The following is a 17885-nucleotide window of genomic DNA, read 5'->3' on the forward strand; positions in this document are numbered from 1 at the left end:
GTGTCCACCTGAAAGATAATTACCGAATATGTTACTTTATCTCTATGAATGTATCAGTGGAATCGTGGAGCATTTGAGGGACATATTTAGATTACACTTTAGACCATAGCTGTTACTTAATGATCATGTACCATGTTATTTAATGTTGTCTCACTGTATTCATCCTCCGCACCTTTAACACATTGGCCCCCCTTCAGATAGGTTTTGCATAGTGCAGAGCACCTCAATGTCACTGATTTGAAGATTTTTTAAATTACTGTGAAGATCTGTATCTACCTTATTGCCCTTCCAGATATCCCTAGAATGTTTGTGGGCATTAACTAACTTTCATTCTGATGAATACTTCACCCTGCAAATCCCTCATCTCTTGAACAACATTTTTTTGGTATCAGTTTTTCTAGTGGTACTCTATCCACCTGCAGATTCCTCACCTATATTACCTCCCTCCCCATTCTGAAGAGTGGTCATGTACTGTTCATAATAATGTCCTTTGTAAGTTCTGATGCACAGTGCCATTTTATCAATCTAATCAGTCTCATCTCAGCCTCAGAGGGTGAGGAAAAAAAACGATGGGGAACAGATGTCTATGCAGTCGAGTGGGCCCTCCTGTGACTCCTTGACATAATGTCCGAGTTGGTGTCTGGATTAGAAATGGAGTCATGGCACCAACTTCCAGCTAAGAAGATCTGAGGCAATGTTTGCAGATCTAGTATGGCACCTCAAGGTGTTTCAGGATGTGAAGGTAGAGCAGCAACCGTGTTACCAATGCTACGTAATTTAGCAACAAACTTTGAACTATTATTTCTCTTTGCAGATTGTAGAATCCTTTTGCAGAGTATAGAACTCTTCCACTCAAACTGTTCCTCAATAATGGACATTGTTTCACTTTTATTTCCCACTCATACTTGTGCAGTAAGATGTTCTTTGATATACCTAAACTCTTAAATAGTTTCTGATCAGAAGCAGCCCATTCCATTTCGACCTCACCTATTTTGAACAGTAGTTAATCCTATCAATCGATGCATATTTGATCAGGATCTCCATGCGCTCTACAAAATCGCAAAACATAACATTACAACTTAAAGGACAGTGCGTATTGCGTTCCTCAAACATCCAAAAGTTGTTATTTTCATAGGAGGAACTTTTCTACATCTCCCTAGTTTTGTAATGAGGTAGCCTTCTACCATTTGTTTTGTTTTTTTCCAGAAATATTTCCAAGTGATGAAATTGTCCTTAAGGGATGTAAATTAATATAATCACCCACAATCATTGGACTAGTGTTTATTTTTTCATCAGAAAGTGGTGCAGTCACATCTTTGATTGTTTCCTCATTCTGTGCCCTCCTGTCTTATGTCTGCAGTGTATATTTTACTGCATTCTACCACTACATATCAATAACTAAAATAGTTAACAGTCTGTGAGTATTAATTGAAAGGTGCAAGGCAAAATTAAGAATGACTTGCATGTGGAAGTTGGTTTAGCACTTTTTGGTCCTCCTACTCAGCCGCACCAAGTGCTCAACCAACCAGTATGTTGTCACTTAATATACGTTATTGCCAATTAATGCACGTGTTCTTATATGTTGCTGGCGGACGACCTTCTTAGACAATGGGTTCCCTGTATGTATTTGTGTGTGTGTGTGTGTATATATTATGCCATGCCAAATAAAATAAAGCATCTTATTTGGAGGAACAGAAGTACTACAAACACACACACACTCAGCCATTTATTACTACAGTGCAAAGTTAACATTCTATGCTTTTACCATAGTAGAAAAACAACCACAAATGCCTACACTGATATTTGATTGTCCCTACTAAGCAAGGTGAAAAAGCGTTGAGTCAGTATCCACCTGTCTTACTTAATAAAGTTTTTTATTTTTTAGAACTTAATTCTTTTTTCAAGGAGTGAATAAATAAGGAGCACATTTCCCATACAATGTAGAAAAATAGAACAAACACTACGTCAAATGATTCAAAGAACAATATATAATTCAAGAAAGAATAAACCTTTATGCACAAGACCCTACCCATCCTTAAAGGTGTCACAATATTTTCACTTAGGCTTCACCAGTCAAAACTCATTACTCATTTACACTCTTCTTCAAAGATACACACATTCATTGCTCCTTGGTGACAAAAGGTAGGAATACTTTTCTTATTCTCTAAAGGACCAAGGAGTATTAACAAAACAATGCAAAGATCTAATGGCATGACTTAGATGTGCAGTGAACAACTTTTACATATGAACAAAAGATCAAAAGATATTGTTTAGACTGCACAATCAGCCCAACCTATTCCAACGTTGCAATTGTTTGGTATCCAACAAAAAAACGGTCTACGCGTTTCTCGACCACCTTAGTTCTGGGGTTCTCCTCAGGACCAAAGACAACTGTGAAAACAAAAAAGAAACGTGTCTTAATACCTCAAGAGTGCTTCCACCGAAGCATGTCAGCCAAACTCGACTCTTACCTATTTGATCAATCCCGGCATGATCAATAAAGTTTCTTTTGTTCTAACATGAGAATGGGGTTACAGTGCTCCTGTGCCTCGCTGCTCTGGCTACTCCAGGTTTGGGGTGGGGGGGGGGGGGTTGTCTTCAATCTCTTTTCTTCCCTCCCTTCCCTTCCTCTTGCTGCTAGGGGTCCTGCCCCCTCTGCTAACCTCTGAACAGTGGTCATCTGGCCATGCCTTGACCTTGTTCCTTGGGGGGGGGGTTGCCCTCTATGCTGGGGTGGCTTGGACGTTTGTTGTCCCTGTCTGTCTTGGGACTGGCTCCCCTTCCTTTTCAGGATGGGGGTGGTAGGCCTGCTATATGTGTCATGACTTTTACGCATGTTCTTTGCCTCTGGGGCACGGGAGGGGAAGGCTGTCTATGTACTGTCAGGGTGGCTATTCAGGGCTCCGTTCTGTTCTTTCTCCCTTCCCTGCCTTGGGTTCTGCAGTATTGATACTGCTGCTTGTGGTGTTGTTGGTCACCATTTATTTTCCAATTTTTCTGCTCTTTGCACACTGTTCCCATGCTCCCACAGTTTTTTATCTGGTGGCTCCGCGTTGTGGTGCGGAAAAGTTCGCCAAAGAAAACTGGCGTAGGCACGCCGGGTGGGTCTTATGTGCCCTCGCTGACGCCATGTACGCAGACAACGCCTGGGCGGAGTCGCATGGTGCCGCCCCGCATCCGGCACGCAGGGATGCTGTGGCACAAAAGTTTCCGGTTCCAGTCTCACGCCTGGGGATAACTCTACGTGAAGGACTCTGCGGCTAGAATCGTCTCTACCAGATACATCGTTACCAAAGGTTAGTAACTCATACGTTATTTAGTACCGCATTTGAAGAACTGGAGAGGCCAGCATTTGACTTGTATGAGTATTGGCCCTTTGCTGCACTCATAATGGTAAAAAATATGCACCTGTTTTGGTACTATTATTGCACAATATGCAGTGGAATATAAACCCATATTTCACAGGGAAGCGTGCATATAGGATATAGGTTATATCAGAAAGAGAAACCCCCTCAAACTACTCTGCAGAAGTTTTACATTGTCAGAGCTAATAGGATTAAGCTGAATGAAGAACCAAATTATGTGGCAAGGTTATCTAAATTATGTGGCAAAAATGCTAATTATGCAGCAAGTTGTTACTCAGTCCGAATGTCCTCAATCATGGAGACAGTGGCCTGTCTTCTACATGCTGCCTGATTTCCTTAAACGAAACATGGCTGCTTTATTTTAAAAAGTAAGAAAATTTTTAAAAGTTTCTCCGCGCCAATAAGCAGGATTGCCCTGCAGCGTGTTGACTCCGCTCCATCATGTCAGTGATGACAGGCTATAGGCCAATCATCTCGAAGTTGAGGACATAGGCTCACGACAGATCTTTGTTATGCTCCAAGTCTTCAGATAAGTGGAAATTAAAAAAGAAACACAAGACCTCATCCCAGCTACAGCACTCTCCATCTGACAATTCACTCCCAATCGCTGACTGAGGAGCCAATTCCGCAGCTGGTTCCAAAACACCCTGAGTCTGTTAGTGCAAAACATTGAGGTGATCAAGGAGGCCATGTTTCACATTCTCAATACCACATCAGCTCCCTCTTGACCGACTTTGTGCCTCATTGATCCTGGAGGCCTCCAGGTGGGTTACTGACTGTAGTCTGCCCTCAACACCAGCTGTGACTCCTGAACCCACTTTTTCAGCTCAAACTCCTGAGCTGATTTCTCACCTGGCACCACACCTAATTCCACAGATGCTCCCTTTCATCAGAGCCATTATGGATATCATGGACATGGTGCATTTTCAAGCCTTCCTTCTGGAACGAGGCCAGGGCATTCGGACTATGATTTCCATGTTTCAGCATCTGTCCAGGGTCCTAGCGAAAATGGCTCTGAGGCTTATGGGACTGTTGGCCTCCTGTATCCTGCTATTCAATCATGCTAGCTGTAATATGCCTGGAATATGCAGGCTCTGTAGTGAGATCTTAAGTATCAGTGGGCTCAGCACCAAGGGAACCTGTCAAACTCTATCAGGGTTTTGGAGGAGACTGCAAAGGATCTGCAGTGTTGGCTGCTATACTGCAATTGAACTAGCAGCAAACTTCTCTCCTTGCCTCATCCAGAACTTATGATGATTACACGCGTGTCCCTTCTGGGTTGGAGTGGTCTTTTCGGAGAGGTGGAGGTCAGAAGACTCTGATCTCTGGCAGAGACCCTCCTTCCCAGGCTATTTGCTTGCTGCTGAAAGCATTCCTGCCCTCCAACAAGGGGAGACTGGTTCAAGTCCTCAACACCACCACCATGTGGTATTGCAACAAACAGGGTGGACTGGGATCCTGGACTCTGTATGTACACAAAGAAAGGCGGCCCGAGGAGATTTTAAGACCAGCGAGGGTGAACTCCCCATATACAATAAACAAAACAAACACGAGCCCATGGGTCTATCAAGAAAAATATGAAAACAGAGATTACTGACAAAGAAGAAGGCGTCCCTTTACTACCTTGCATTGAGGGGGTTGTAGCCCGCACCATGACTAGGCTTCATGGTGCGATGGAGGATTTCCAGTGATGAAGCATACCACCTCTGCTGGGGTAGGGAAACCGTCCTTTAAAGGGGGACGCCTTCTTCTGTGTCAGCCATCTCGGTTTTCATCTTTTTCTTGATAGACCCATGGGCTTGTGTTTGGTTTGTTTATTGTATTTGAGGAGTTCACCCTCGCTGGTCTTAAAATCTCCTCTGTATCTGGGAGAATTGTCATTGCATCTCCCGGATTATACACCACCTGGCGAGTTCTTTAAACACCATGGCAGACTAACTCTCCTCGCTATGTGTCATGCATCACAAATGGCAGTTGCATCCAGAGGTGGCACGGCACAACTTCCAATCAGGGAGAGCATCCTGGCTCGATCTGTTTGTCACCGCGACAGCACACAATGTTAACACTTTTACGCAATGAAGTTCCCAATAAGGCTGTCTCTCAGATGCCCATTGCAATTACAGTGGATCTCAGGGCTCTTCTATGCCTTCCTACTAGTGGCTCTCCTGCCTACTCCTGAAGATCAAGAGCAACTAGGCGCAAGTCATCTTCGTGACCTCTGGTCGAGCCAGAAGAGTGTGGTACCAGGAACGTATGGGCTTGTGTATCTGTCCTCCAATCCAGCTGCTGCTTTTGGCAGCACTAGTGTTGCAACTGTAGGGCAGGGTCTTGCACCTGGGTGTGTGCAATCTGCCCCCCCATGCTTGTAGATAGAGCAGAGGCAATTGTCTGCATTTGATCTCAACAAAGGAATGGATGTTTTCCTGGCGATCAGGCATCCATCCATGAATTTCTTTCACACTGGGATATGTGTGTAACTTAGTGTGGCACCTGTAACACTGACCCGTAGTTTTCGTATGTGTTGCTGTTTGGTCAGCCTTGCATTGAGCACTGTTAAAGCTTATTTGTCAGTGTTTTCGGCCTTTTTGTGTTTACCGGCCCAACCGTGCTTGTCTGCATCACCTGTTGTGATATATTTTCTCAAAGATTTGGTTTATATGTTCCCCTTCCAAATCCTTTTGTAATGCCACAGTCAGACCTTAACTTGGAACTTGGTCTTTCCTTTTTTATGCGTAGTCCCTTTGAGACATTACACCGCTGTCCCCCCTCTGCTGACCCTGAAGACCGTTTTCCTCATTGCATTAACATCAGCACATTGTGTGAGTGAACTTCAAGCTCTGTCGGTATAGCTGCCTTATAACACCTTCTTTCGAGAAAAGCTGGTATTGAGGACCAGAGCAGCTTTTCTCCAGAAAGATGTGACCTCTTTTCATGTCGGACAATCCATCACTCTTCTGACCTTCTACATACCCCTGAAAACAGGAATAGAGACTCTAATGTTTGCACCCCAAAAGATCTTTCAGTTTTTACCTCAATTTTACCAAGGACCATCAGGTCATCAATCCGCTCTTTGTTGAGTTCTCTGTGGCGGAGAAAGCTAAAATAATGAAGAATTGGAACGTATCCAGTTGGCTGGTCCTAGGCATCAAGATCTGCTGTGTGAGGAGGAAGAAGCAACTTCCAGAAGTATTGCGGGCCTATTACACATGGCCAAAGCTGATATCAATGCGTTGTCACAAGCACCTGTCCTGACTACCTGTCAGGTGAAAACATGGTCATCAGTGCACACTTTCACAGACTACTACTGCCTTCATATCTACTTCAAATAGAAAGGGCATTTTGGAAGTTTGTTTTTACAATACTTGTTGGTTTGAGACATTCCACAGAACCATCACCTGGGGAGATAACTGCTTTGGTATCTATTCTAAAGTAGAGGAATCTACGGCAAGAAGTGGCCATCAGAAGAATATTACTTACCTTCAGTTACGTTCTTTCTGGTGGATACTCAATCTAATGCGGATTTGTCACCACCCCCTCCTCCCTGTTCTGTGAAATGGCTCCTTTTTGATCTAAGTAAGTTCAATATTACAGTTCTGCACACTGTCATGATTGATTACTTTTGGGCTCATCTTCCGAGGGCACGGTCAAAGTCTAGAAAGAACCTGATTTCAGTGCGCTTGGGTGGTGCCTATATTTGGCTCCAGTCATCACTTCTGAGGCGGAGCATCATGACACCACTGGTTGCAGGAGCTATGCTGTTAAAATCTTCCGGATCCAATCTTCCAGTCTGCCACCTGAAAATATTCTAAAGGTAAAGAATCTGCACTTAGATAGAGTATCCACCAGAAAGAATGTTAACAAAAGTAAGCAAAGTTGTTCTTTTTGCTTCTTTGAACATTGAATGGTTTCCGATTTTTGAGTTTTTAACTGTAATAGTCTATGCGTTGACTCTTGTTCCACTCTATTGCCACATGACTGTGAAATACTGCCAGATATTGTTTTACTTCAGTGAGTATGAGTAATTGATAGCTAAAAGTCCAAACAGCAACAATGCAGTCATTCTTAGATGTTCAAGCACAGTTCATAGTTTGGGCAAACAGTTTGGTGTTGTCATAAGCACAACGTTGCCTTACGGAAAACATGCCATGTCTTTAATTAAATGAGCTAACATCTAATCCACTAAACGTTTGAGTGCACTTGCATTCCACATCATCTACATGCACTATCTATCCCATTTTCTCCTGTTAGTTAATTTTGGTTTTAATTGTTGTTCATCTGTTGCAGGTGAATAAGTCGGATGATACAGCAGAACATCTCTTGGAGCTGGGATGGTTCACAATGAATAACCTCCTCCCTAATGCTATCTACAAGGCAAGTGACCAAGGGGCAAGTTCTTCTACAAGACTCTGAACCGGAGAATAGAGGAGAGTAAAGCACCTGTTATAAAGAATAAAGGCTACAGATAGAAGAAGAGCAGGACATTTTCTTAAAAGAGAGTGGCTATTTCCTGCTCTGTGATGGGCAAGGGTGTGATGTGCATCATGGGCATAAAGCATCTTGCTATGTGGCTTTGAAGAAAAGGGAATCATTCCACTAGAGTGAGTGAATGTAGCTGATTTTTAAGCTTTATATTTCCTCCAGGTTGTGCTACGGCCTCAGAGTCCTGGGCAGTCCGGACGGCAGTTGGCCCTTCGAATCTTCAGCAAAGTTCGGCCTCCCGTTGGTGGGATCTCTGTTAAGGAGCATCTTGAGGTGAGATCAGTCAGCTCAGTGCATTTGTCTACAAAAGGGTTTCTTTATCTGTCTATACGTATGCTGGATATGCATATCCTAAATAGGAATTGTAAGCCATGGTGAGTGGTGATACTGGAGACAACAGGCCTCCGTACCACTTGCCTAAGCTGTGTGTGAATTATAGACCTCCATTTCCAGTACTTAATGTAAGGCAATCTGAACGTGCTTTTCAAAAGTAATGTACTATTAATTAAAAACACAGAAATCAGTTACTTAAAATTCAGCAGAAGAAACATAAAAAGATTATTCTAAATTGGGAACTTTTTAGAGAGGAAAGTAGAGTTCAATTTAAAGTTTTGTAGCGTGAATCTTTCTGGATTCAGTATGCTGTGCATATTTTCCGCCATCTAGTGGTTGGGTCTGGAATTGTAGTATTTATTTTTATTTTTTTGTGGCCCAGTTGGGCGTCGACATACCACAATTTGGTGTCCTTTCATGACGTTGACCTGCTTCCTCCGGAAGCTCCCACCTTTGGTCTCCATCTTCAGATTCTTTTTTCCTCTGTTGGATCTGGATCAACAGTGAAGGAGCTCCAAAACTTTGGAAAGAAGAATCAACGAAAAATTTACAAACACATCCAAAATATCACCGGAGAAGACACCGGATTACAAGTAAAGACAGAAGTCACAGAAGAGGAGAGAACATCCAAGAATTCGAAGTTTCTACGGAGAATGCGCATACAGGGGCTCCCTGGGCACGGTGATGGACAAAACTCCATTTAAATTCTGCGCAAACTGCCACCACAAGTATGCACAAAAGGACCAACACCAGTTGCTCGACCATGGAAGTGAGGACTGCAATGCCTGTGCAGCGTTCACCCCTAAGACCCTAAGAGTAAGGGAGAGGCATAGAAGAGCAAACTACAACATGCAGGGGCAGGGAACACCTCCATCGCTCAGAGATTTGGGACTCTCCAGCGGCGAGGAAGACAACATCGCCGGAGGACGCCATAGTCGTCGAGGTTGAAAAGACAATGTCGAAGGAGGTAAGAGAGTTGTCAAACCCCAAACACTCCACTGATACGGAAGCGAGTCAAAGTCCTCGAAAGGAGCAGGGCCGTCGAAGCACTCGACGTCGACAACTGCATCCAAGGACAAGCAGCCTGTCAGTTCCTTTGAAAAGGACTTCCAGACGGCGAAATACCAAGACAAGGGAAAGGTGTCGAAAAGCAGCCACGAAAAAGAGGCCTCGACGTCCAAAAACGAAGGCCTGAAAGCGGGTACGACTTCGACGTTGACAACCGCGAAGAGAAAATCCGAAACTCTCAAAGCCGAACACGTGGCTGAGATGGAAAAGAAGAAGAAAAGGCTCGAGACCGAAATGGCAAGCATCTTGCAGCGCAAGAAAGACTTCGATGAAGAGATGAAATTTTACAGCATTCCGTCGAAAGCCACGGCCGAAGCAGAAAGGTGCGTAGAGGAATTTCTACCACCGACCACACTTGAACCTGGAGAGGAAGAGGAAGAGCTGTACTATGGGGACCCCTGAAGGGGAGGAAGACGGGCAAACTTACCAGGGCTCGACATCCTCGGAGGCTCCTCAGGACTTGCAGTGGCAAGATCTCAATGCCGAATCGCCAGAAGAGGGTGTAGAATCCTATCCATTGAGGCCTTCGCTGCCGGACGACATAAGGATCTACAAACAAGTTATCAACAGAGCTGCAGACACATATGGAGTGCAGCTAGAGGAAGAAAAACCCCAATCTTGCTACCTTTTCTATCATTCGATCATTCGATCATTCTACAACCGCCGCCACTGCCGAGAGTCAGACCCACTTACCGCTCTCACGCTTGAGGAAGGGGGAAGTCATTGCCCACGCCGCCGCCACCGCCAAGAGTCAAGGGACATCAGACTCCGCGCCGCCGCTCCGGGAGACTCCAAATCCCGGCAGGCACCGCGGCGGCGCGTCTGAGTGACGCGGCTGCGACCAGGGAGCGCCAACAGAGGCGCTGAAAAGGAGGAGCACCCCGGCAGAGCGGGGGAGATCATTCTACAACCGCCGCCACTGCCGAGAGTCAGACCCACTTACCGCTCTCACGCTTGAGGAAGGGGGAAGTCATTGCCCACGCCGCCGCCACCGCCAAGAGTCAAGGGACATCAGACTCCGCGCCGCCGCTCCGGGAGACTCCAAATCCCGGCAGGCACCGCGGCGGCGCGTCTGAGTGACGCGGCTGCGACCAGGGAGCGCCAACAGAGGCGCTGAAAAGGAGGAGCACCCCCGCATCGCGGGACGCGAGCGGGACGCCCGGGGCTAAGCCCGGGCAAAGGGCGGGCCGTCTGAGGCCGTCCGAGGTCGGCCAAGGTCGGGTCGGGCCAGGGACTCTGCACAACTTTCCATAGGCCTGCCAAGGTGTGTTGCAATCCGGATTCATTGACTCACAGGTACATTTTTTTACCCCTCAATTTGATTTGAGCCTTGACCCTGCACTACCTCTGCATATTGTTGTACACATGCCTGGTAGAAAGTTAACCCCTGTTACAAACACCATGGAGAACTACCTAGTCCAAAAAGTGACTAAGATAAATAGTGACAGAAGGTCCTCTTTGGGCTTAGATTCATCCACGCTATCTCCATCATTAGATAAAGAGCCCGAGGATCCCTTCGATCTGCTAAATAGTAGTGTCTCTGGGGAGGCGCACGCTTCTGTTCAGGATTCTGTTATTATCCAGCCCAGTGGTATAGTAGCCAGTACTGCTGACAACAATGTTCATGAAGTAGTGACTGTGACCCCTTCAACCAGTGAGTCCAGCACTGTAAAGTCTGTTCCTGTTCCAGCACCGAGGGCTACAAGGGCCAAGAGGAAAGTTATACAGAAACGGGGGGGACTAAGGTCAGCCAAAAACAAAATAGCTTCGCCACCAAGGACAAATTCTGATGAGGAGGCGGACGACTCGTCTGATGAAACTTATGTGTCCTTCTCTAATGCCCAATTTAAGAAATTTTGCAGTATGATGGATACAAAAATCAAAGGGATAGTTAAACCTTTGATAAGTAAAATCGATAAACTATCCGCTGAGGTATCTAAACTGGAAGGCTTACTTGGAAAAACCCTGGGAGAGGTGGGAAAACTCCCAGAAGCTATCACCTCTAGTGTTCAAACTTTGGTGAGCGAAATTCAACTGACTAAATCTACCGAACTGATTTCTACTGTCGCCCCAAACCTCCCAATGGCCCCATTGATAAATCTAACGGATGATACCCCTGGTGCTGTACCCTCTGCCTCTCTTCTTGGTGAACCTAATACTGCGCAAGGGTCTTTTGAGCTGGTGGTGGAAGCCTCACCATTAGTTCTAGTACTGGCTAATGTGCCTCCTTTAGTCTCTGGGGAAGTTGAATCAACATCATCACTCCTTAATAAATCCTTATCTTGGCTATCTGATAATATGTCCATATCACAATGGGGCAAACAGCAACTAGCTGAGGAGCTGGTTAACGCAAGAAGAGTTGAGTGGATCGGGAACAAGGAAAAGAAGTTCAAGGGTGATTGTGTAGTCCTCAATCTCTCTGACCCTGAGGTTCTACCGAACATCTTGCCTCATATTCTTCCGCCGCAGAGACGATCTACCTCTATTGTACCATTGACTCTTGACTTTTTCTATCCTCGAAAAGGCAGAGGCCTCAATCCAAGCACTCTAAGAACAAAATGGAATGTTATACCCAAAAGGGGCAGTAAGAATGTTGGCTCCGTTGGGTGGGGTCTAGGTTTGGAAAATAGATGTTCTGCCCTTTCTAATTTAGATGCTTGTGATTGACATACAATGTGCCGTTTACCTCTGCTAGAAACTTGTTCAGATGCTTGCATAACTGAGGGGCTCAGTCGAGTTACAGGTGGGCTAAATGATCTATGTAACCTTGATGTCGCTGGGGGACTACTTCCTGTAAGTAGTAATGTTAATGTTACAGCTGATGCAGAGCTGAATGGGTCTGATCACAGTCCTGTATTAAGCGTGGTACGAGCCTCTGAAAATTTATTATCATGGAACATAGCTGGGCTTAGTTCCAAAATGGACTGTGGAGAATGGTTTGGGTTTGTCAGCAAGTACGATGTTTGCATTTTCCAAGAAACATGGGCCTGTGATCCTGTCTTCGCTTTGGGGTACTTGAACTTTTATGTACCAGCTTCCAAGGGCCCCAAAGGGAGACCGATGGGGGGTCTCACCATTTGGGTCCGCCAGTCCCTGAGGATTGTAGTAAAAAATCTGGTGCTCAACCTCAAAGATATACAGCTTATTAGACTTACGAGGGACTCTTCCACTTCCATTGACATTTATAATGTATATGCTAGGGGTGGAAGTGGAGGTAAATCTGCAGTCCTATCGTCACTGTATAGTCTTCTAGACACTCACTCCTCTGGGAATAATATTATACTGGCAGGAGACCTAAATCGTACTTTTGAACCCCTTGATACTGGAGAGGCTTACCTAGGTGCGGAGGAAGATAAGATCTGGGATATCCCCGCACTTGATTCAATCCCAATAACTCGTTGGACTGAGGATGTTCTAGGTCTAAATGCTATGTGCCTTGAACACGGGTTAAGGGCTTTGAATGGTCGTACTAAGTCAGACAGAGTGCCAGCCATGACTTTTAATAATGGCAGATCCAAGAGCCGCATTGACTATGTCATTTGTAGTATGTCCTTATGGTCATCTATTATTGATATGGAGGTCAAGGAAAGGCCAGAGAGTGACCATAACCCCCTATGTGTTCGTCACAAACTGTGCTTGTTTGATGTTATTGCACCTAGTACTTTTGCTGATCCTTTACCCCCATTGATTGTGCCAACTAATGATTTACGCAGGCTCAGGTGGATTACTGTTAAAACAGACCAGCTGGTTCTAGAAAAAATAAGTATGGCAACTGACAAGGCTATCATGGCCCTTGAGGGTGCGGTTGCGCTCCCCCTGAGCAAAAATAATGTTATCAATGTCCATGAAGCTCTTTTCAACGAAATCAAATGCCATTTTCTGAAACCGGTAAATAAAAGGCGGAACTGCACCTATAGAGCAGCAAGATGGTACAATCATGAATGTAGGGTGGCAAGAACATTTTTGGGTGACGCAATTAAAAACAAAAATCTAGAGGTTATTAGATTAGCCAGGAAGCAATACAAACAGTGCATAGCAAAAGCGAAAAAAGATTGGGACGAGGCGCATTGGAATAACTTAAAAAATGCAAGCGACCGTAAAGATTCTAGGTTATTTTGGCATATAGTCAAATGGGGACAAGACAGATTAGAAGAGGCTAGCTCTAATAATGTCCCTCAGGATGCTTGGGTCAAGTTTTTTTGTGATCAGTATGCTTGCAGAGAACAGCCAGTAGATAGAAGATGTATGCCTGCGCAACCAGCAGAGGAGGACATGTTCACTCAGAGTGAAATAGTCACTGCTCTCAAAACTGTTCGAAGTGGGCGGGCTCCTGGAATTGACGGGGTTCCGGCAGATGTTTTTTTGAATGACATTGAAAAATGGTGCAAATACATTTACCTGTTAATAAATTTTATCAGCAGAGGTGCAGACATCCCAGTAACCTGGCGGGGTGCTGTAATTATCCCTATATATAAGAAGGGAGATCGAGCCCAGCCTGGTAACTATCGCCCCATCAGTTTAATTGACACCATTCAGAAGGTAGTGGGGCGAGTAATTGTCAACAGGTTGCTAGATTGGATTGAGGACAAAAATATCCTATCCCCTTTACAGGCCGGATTTCGCAGGGCAACCAGCACTGTGGATCAGGTCTTTCGTTTCCAACTGATACAGTGGAAGACCGTGGTGCTAGGCGGAGGCAGCCTGTATGCAGCATTTGTTGACCTGCGGGCTGCCTTCGACCTGGTACCTAGGGCTAAACTGTGGGAAGTGCTAGAGACACTAGGTGTCCCTGGGGACCTGTTGACTTTAATTATGCGTTTGCATGAGGGCACCTATGCCAAGATACGTTGGGGAGGGTATGGGAATGACACTGTCGAATTTCCCGTAGAGCGCGGGGTTCGCCAGGGTTGTTCAATGGCCCCTACATTGTTTACCCTTTTTATCAATGGTGTAGTTGCCCGCATGCAAACTCGGGCTGTGGATGCCCCTTCTTTGGCAGGCGAGAAAGTCCCTATTTTAATGTTCGCCGATGATACTTTAATTTTATCAAAAACACCAAGTGGTCTGCAAAAGGCATTGGCAATATTTGACGAGTTTTGTGTCGATCACGGTCTGGAAGTGAATGCGTCCAAGACAAAACTCATGGCTTTTAATCCACATAGAAATTTTAAATCAAATATTTCCATGAGTGGTCGCACTCTGGAACTTGTAAAATCTTTTACCTATCTGGGGATTCTTATCTCCAATGATAATAAGTGGCAACAACATCTAAATACTGCTATACTGAGGCACAAGCAGTTAGCTGGCACTATTATCAAGGAGTATAGGAAATCACTGACAAAACCCATTAAACCTCCCTTGATAATATACGAGGCAAAAGCAATTGGGTCTGCCTTGTATGGGGCGGAGCTTTGGGGGAATGAAAACCTCCAAGAGCTCCAAATATCAGAAAATAAATTTCTTAGGCTGCTAACAGGTATCCCGCAGAGCAGTCCACTTTTGCCCCTGCGCTATGAGTTAGGAAGGAGAGAAATTTCGGAAAAGGCTAAATTACGTCCGATTTTATTCTGGCGTAGACTTTGGACTACGCCAGAGCTCTCTCACTACGCGGACGGGTTTATTGATGTTATTAAATCTGACCATTACCATAAAATCAGATGGTTTAAAACATTGAAAACTGCATTGTTTAACCTAGGACTAAATGCTCTATGGACCGATCCTGCTGGGGCTTTATTCCCCACTAAGATCGCTTTAAAAAATATTTTTTGGGAACATGTTGCCAATAGGAGCATGCTTAGTACCAATAATGGGACCTTGACTACCAGTTTCTTAGAAATCAAGATGTATCCCAATTATGAAAAGTATTGGGATTACATCACAATCCCCATGGACAGAAAATTGTTATTCCAACTGAGGGCAGGCTCGCTCCCTCTTCGTAAATTAACATCTAAATGGAAATCTGGGGGCACGGCCACTTGCCCAGTCTGTGGGGTAGGAAATGAAACTCTAGGTCACTTTTTGTTTTGTTGCCCAGTATATTCTGTTCCAAGGCGTGTCTGGTTGGCTCCTATGTGTAGGAACCTAGGCACAAAAAGTAGTATGGTGGCACTGCGTATTGCAAAATCCACTACTGAAATTTGGATCAATATTGCCATTGCAAAATATTTGGGGTGGGCATGGGTCTTAAGGCAGAGACTGTTGGTAAATTAATTACCCTCTACCAAATTGCCTAAGGACTGCTAGACAAATGTCTATTCTCTGTATCTGTTTAATAATAGTCCAGAGATTGCTAAACTATCGTTTACTCTCTGTAATTGTTGATCAGAGACTGCTAGATCTTTGTCTATTTTATGCTAAGGATTATTTAATGTATCATCGGTTAGAACTTTTAACGTTATGGATGTTAGAGGATTCTCATATTGTCATTACGATTGTTACTCCTCTGGCTTTTTGATGGCAATGATTTTTGCACCTGTATATATGATGTGTCAGTATTTTATTAATTGTTTAATTTTTGTAGGTGTTATGTTTTTTAAACGCTTATATTGTATATGTGCTTTGTCTAAATTGACTTTGTAAATTTAATCGCTTTTTATTATATGTTTGTATGTCTTGCTTTTATGAGTAAAACTCGAATAAAGCACTTTGAACTGGCTACCTTTTAGAGACATTGTTGCCATCTCAGACTAGAAGCCAGTTCCTGCCCACCCATTCTCCCAAGTGTACTGAACCAGGGAAATGAGGCCTTCAGGGAGCCTGCTATGTGTAGAGCAGTAACTCCACAAGCAGAGAAGAATATATAAACATTCTTCAAAGGACCCCATGTACATTAGGGGATCAGTACCAGCCGACTCGTTCATCACATCCACGGCTAGGAAGAGAGCAAATATACCCACAAATACTGGCCCACCACCAGACAAAAGAGAGCAGGAGGATCGACCTAATGGGTAGAAAGATGGAAAGAAGCGTGGCGATATAATGGTGCATCACCAGTTCCAATGCGCTCATCACCATACACGCATACCAGAACTGGAAAGAAGTGGGCAAACTCCTAAAGCACATACCAGAACAATACCAGAGAAGGGCGAGCCATTTGGTAGAAGAAGGGCAAAACATGGCAAATTCATGTCTAAAGTCTGCCCTGGACGCAGCGGAGACATCAAGCAGGCAGATGATGCTTGGGATAACAGAAAGGAGGCATGCCTGGCGAAGGATATCAGGCTTCAAGAATGAAGTTCAGAACAACATTCTCAACACACCCTTCAATGGTGAACAACTGTTCGGCACACCAGTTGGTGACAAACTGAACCAACTAAAAAAGGACAACGAAACAGCTCGGTCCATGGGGATGCTGCAGTTCAGAGGTATGAGAAGAGGGACACAATCAAGGGGGCCAACAGGTAGGGGGAACCACCAACCTGTGGCACCACACCAAAACTTCCAACAAGGTTATCAAGGAGGTAACCAGGGACAACAGCAGGGACAGCAGCAACAAAACTGTCAGTACCAGCCCAGAGGACAATCCTTTCGAGGGCGCAACCAAGGAAGCGGTAACGGACGGAGAGGGAGTCAGCCACCCTCATCCAAGTGACTCATCAGCAGCACCATCGCACACGCGGCCAAGATCTCAGGCGGTGTGGAAAGAAACAACACAAAGACAAAAAACGAATCAAGATCTACAACAGTTCCTCCTACATACAACAACAGTAGGAGGCAGAATAAAACACTTCCTCCAGGAGTGGAGGAAAATAACATCAGACAAATGGATACTATACCTCATACAATACGGGTACTGTATAGACCTGGAAAAACCACCTCCAAACAGAAAGCCAAGAGGCAGAGTACACTCAGCAAAGGAACATACGCAGTTGCTGCAGGAAGCACGAGAACTTCTAAGGAAAAGAGCCATAGAAATAGTACCATACAAAGAACGGAACAAAGGGGTCTTCTCCACCTACTTCCTCATACCAAAGGTAGACGGACCCTTACGTCCAGTTCTAGACCTAAGATTTTTAAACAGATTCATAAAAACTTAAAGGTTCAAAATGACATCACTCCATGAGGTCATACCACAGCTACAAGAAGGAGATTACATTGCAACCATCGACTTAAAGGACGCTTACTTGCTCATCCCCATCAACAGCAAACACAAACATCTCCTCAGGGTTATGATCGACAAAGCTCACTACCACTTCATAGTGCTGGCATTCGGACTCAAATCTGCACCTAGGGTTTTCACAAAATGCCTGACAGCAGTAGCAGCAGACTTAAGGAGACAGGGAATACATGTTTACCCGTACCTCGACGACTGGCTGGTAAAAGCAAACTCTCATACAAGTGGCACATGGAAGTAGTGATACAAACACTAGCCCAACTGGGGTTTTCAATCCATTGGAAGAAATCATCAATAGAACCAGAACAGGTGAAAATATTCTTATGGGCGGAGATCAACACCATACAGAGCAAGGTAATCCCAAGTGCAAAGAGAACTTTGACAATATGCAAGCAGACACGTCTTTACCGCAAGGGGCAAGCTCTGACAGTGAGGACAGTGAGCAAATTGATGGGAATGATGGCGTCATGCATACATTTGGTCCCAAATATCCGCCTACACATAAGACCATTCCAAGAATGGATCCA

The 17885-nt window shown here is 44.7% G+C and overlaps 1 protein-coding gene across 1 annotated transcript in view; it reads left to right on the top strand.

The window, feature by feature from the left end:
- BLTP2 (bridge-like lipid transfer protein family member 2) overlaps positions 1-17885 on the top strand; it is a 748021-nt gene that overhangs the window by 660208 nt on the left and 69928 nt on the right. Inside the window, exons 33-34 of the mRNA XM_078680109.1 lie at positions 7650-7736; positions 8007-8117. Of these exons, the coding sequence (XP_078536235.1) occupies positions 7650-7736; positions 8007-8117 (198 nt within the window). The remainder of the gene's footprint in view (positions 1-7649; positions 7737-8006; positions 8118-17885) is intronic.

This window comes from Lissotriton helveticus, chromosome 3_1 (genome assembly GCF_964261635.1).
Source record: "Lissotriton helveticus chromosome 3_1, aLisHel1.1, whole genome shotgun sequence".
NCBI lineage: Eukaryota > Metazoa > Chordata > Amphibia > Caudata > Salamandridae > Lissotriton > Lissotriton helveticus.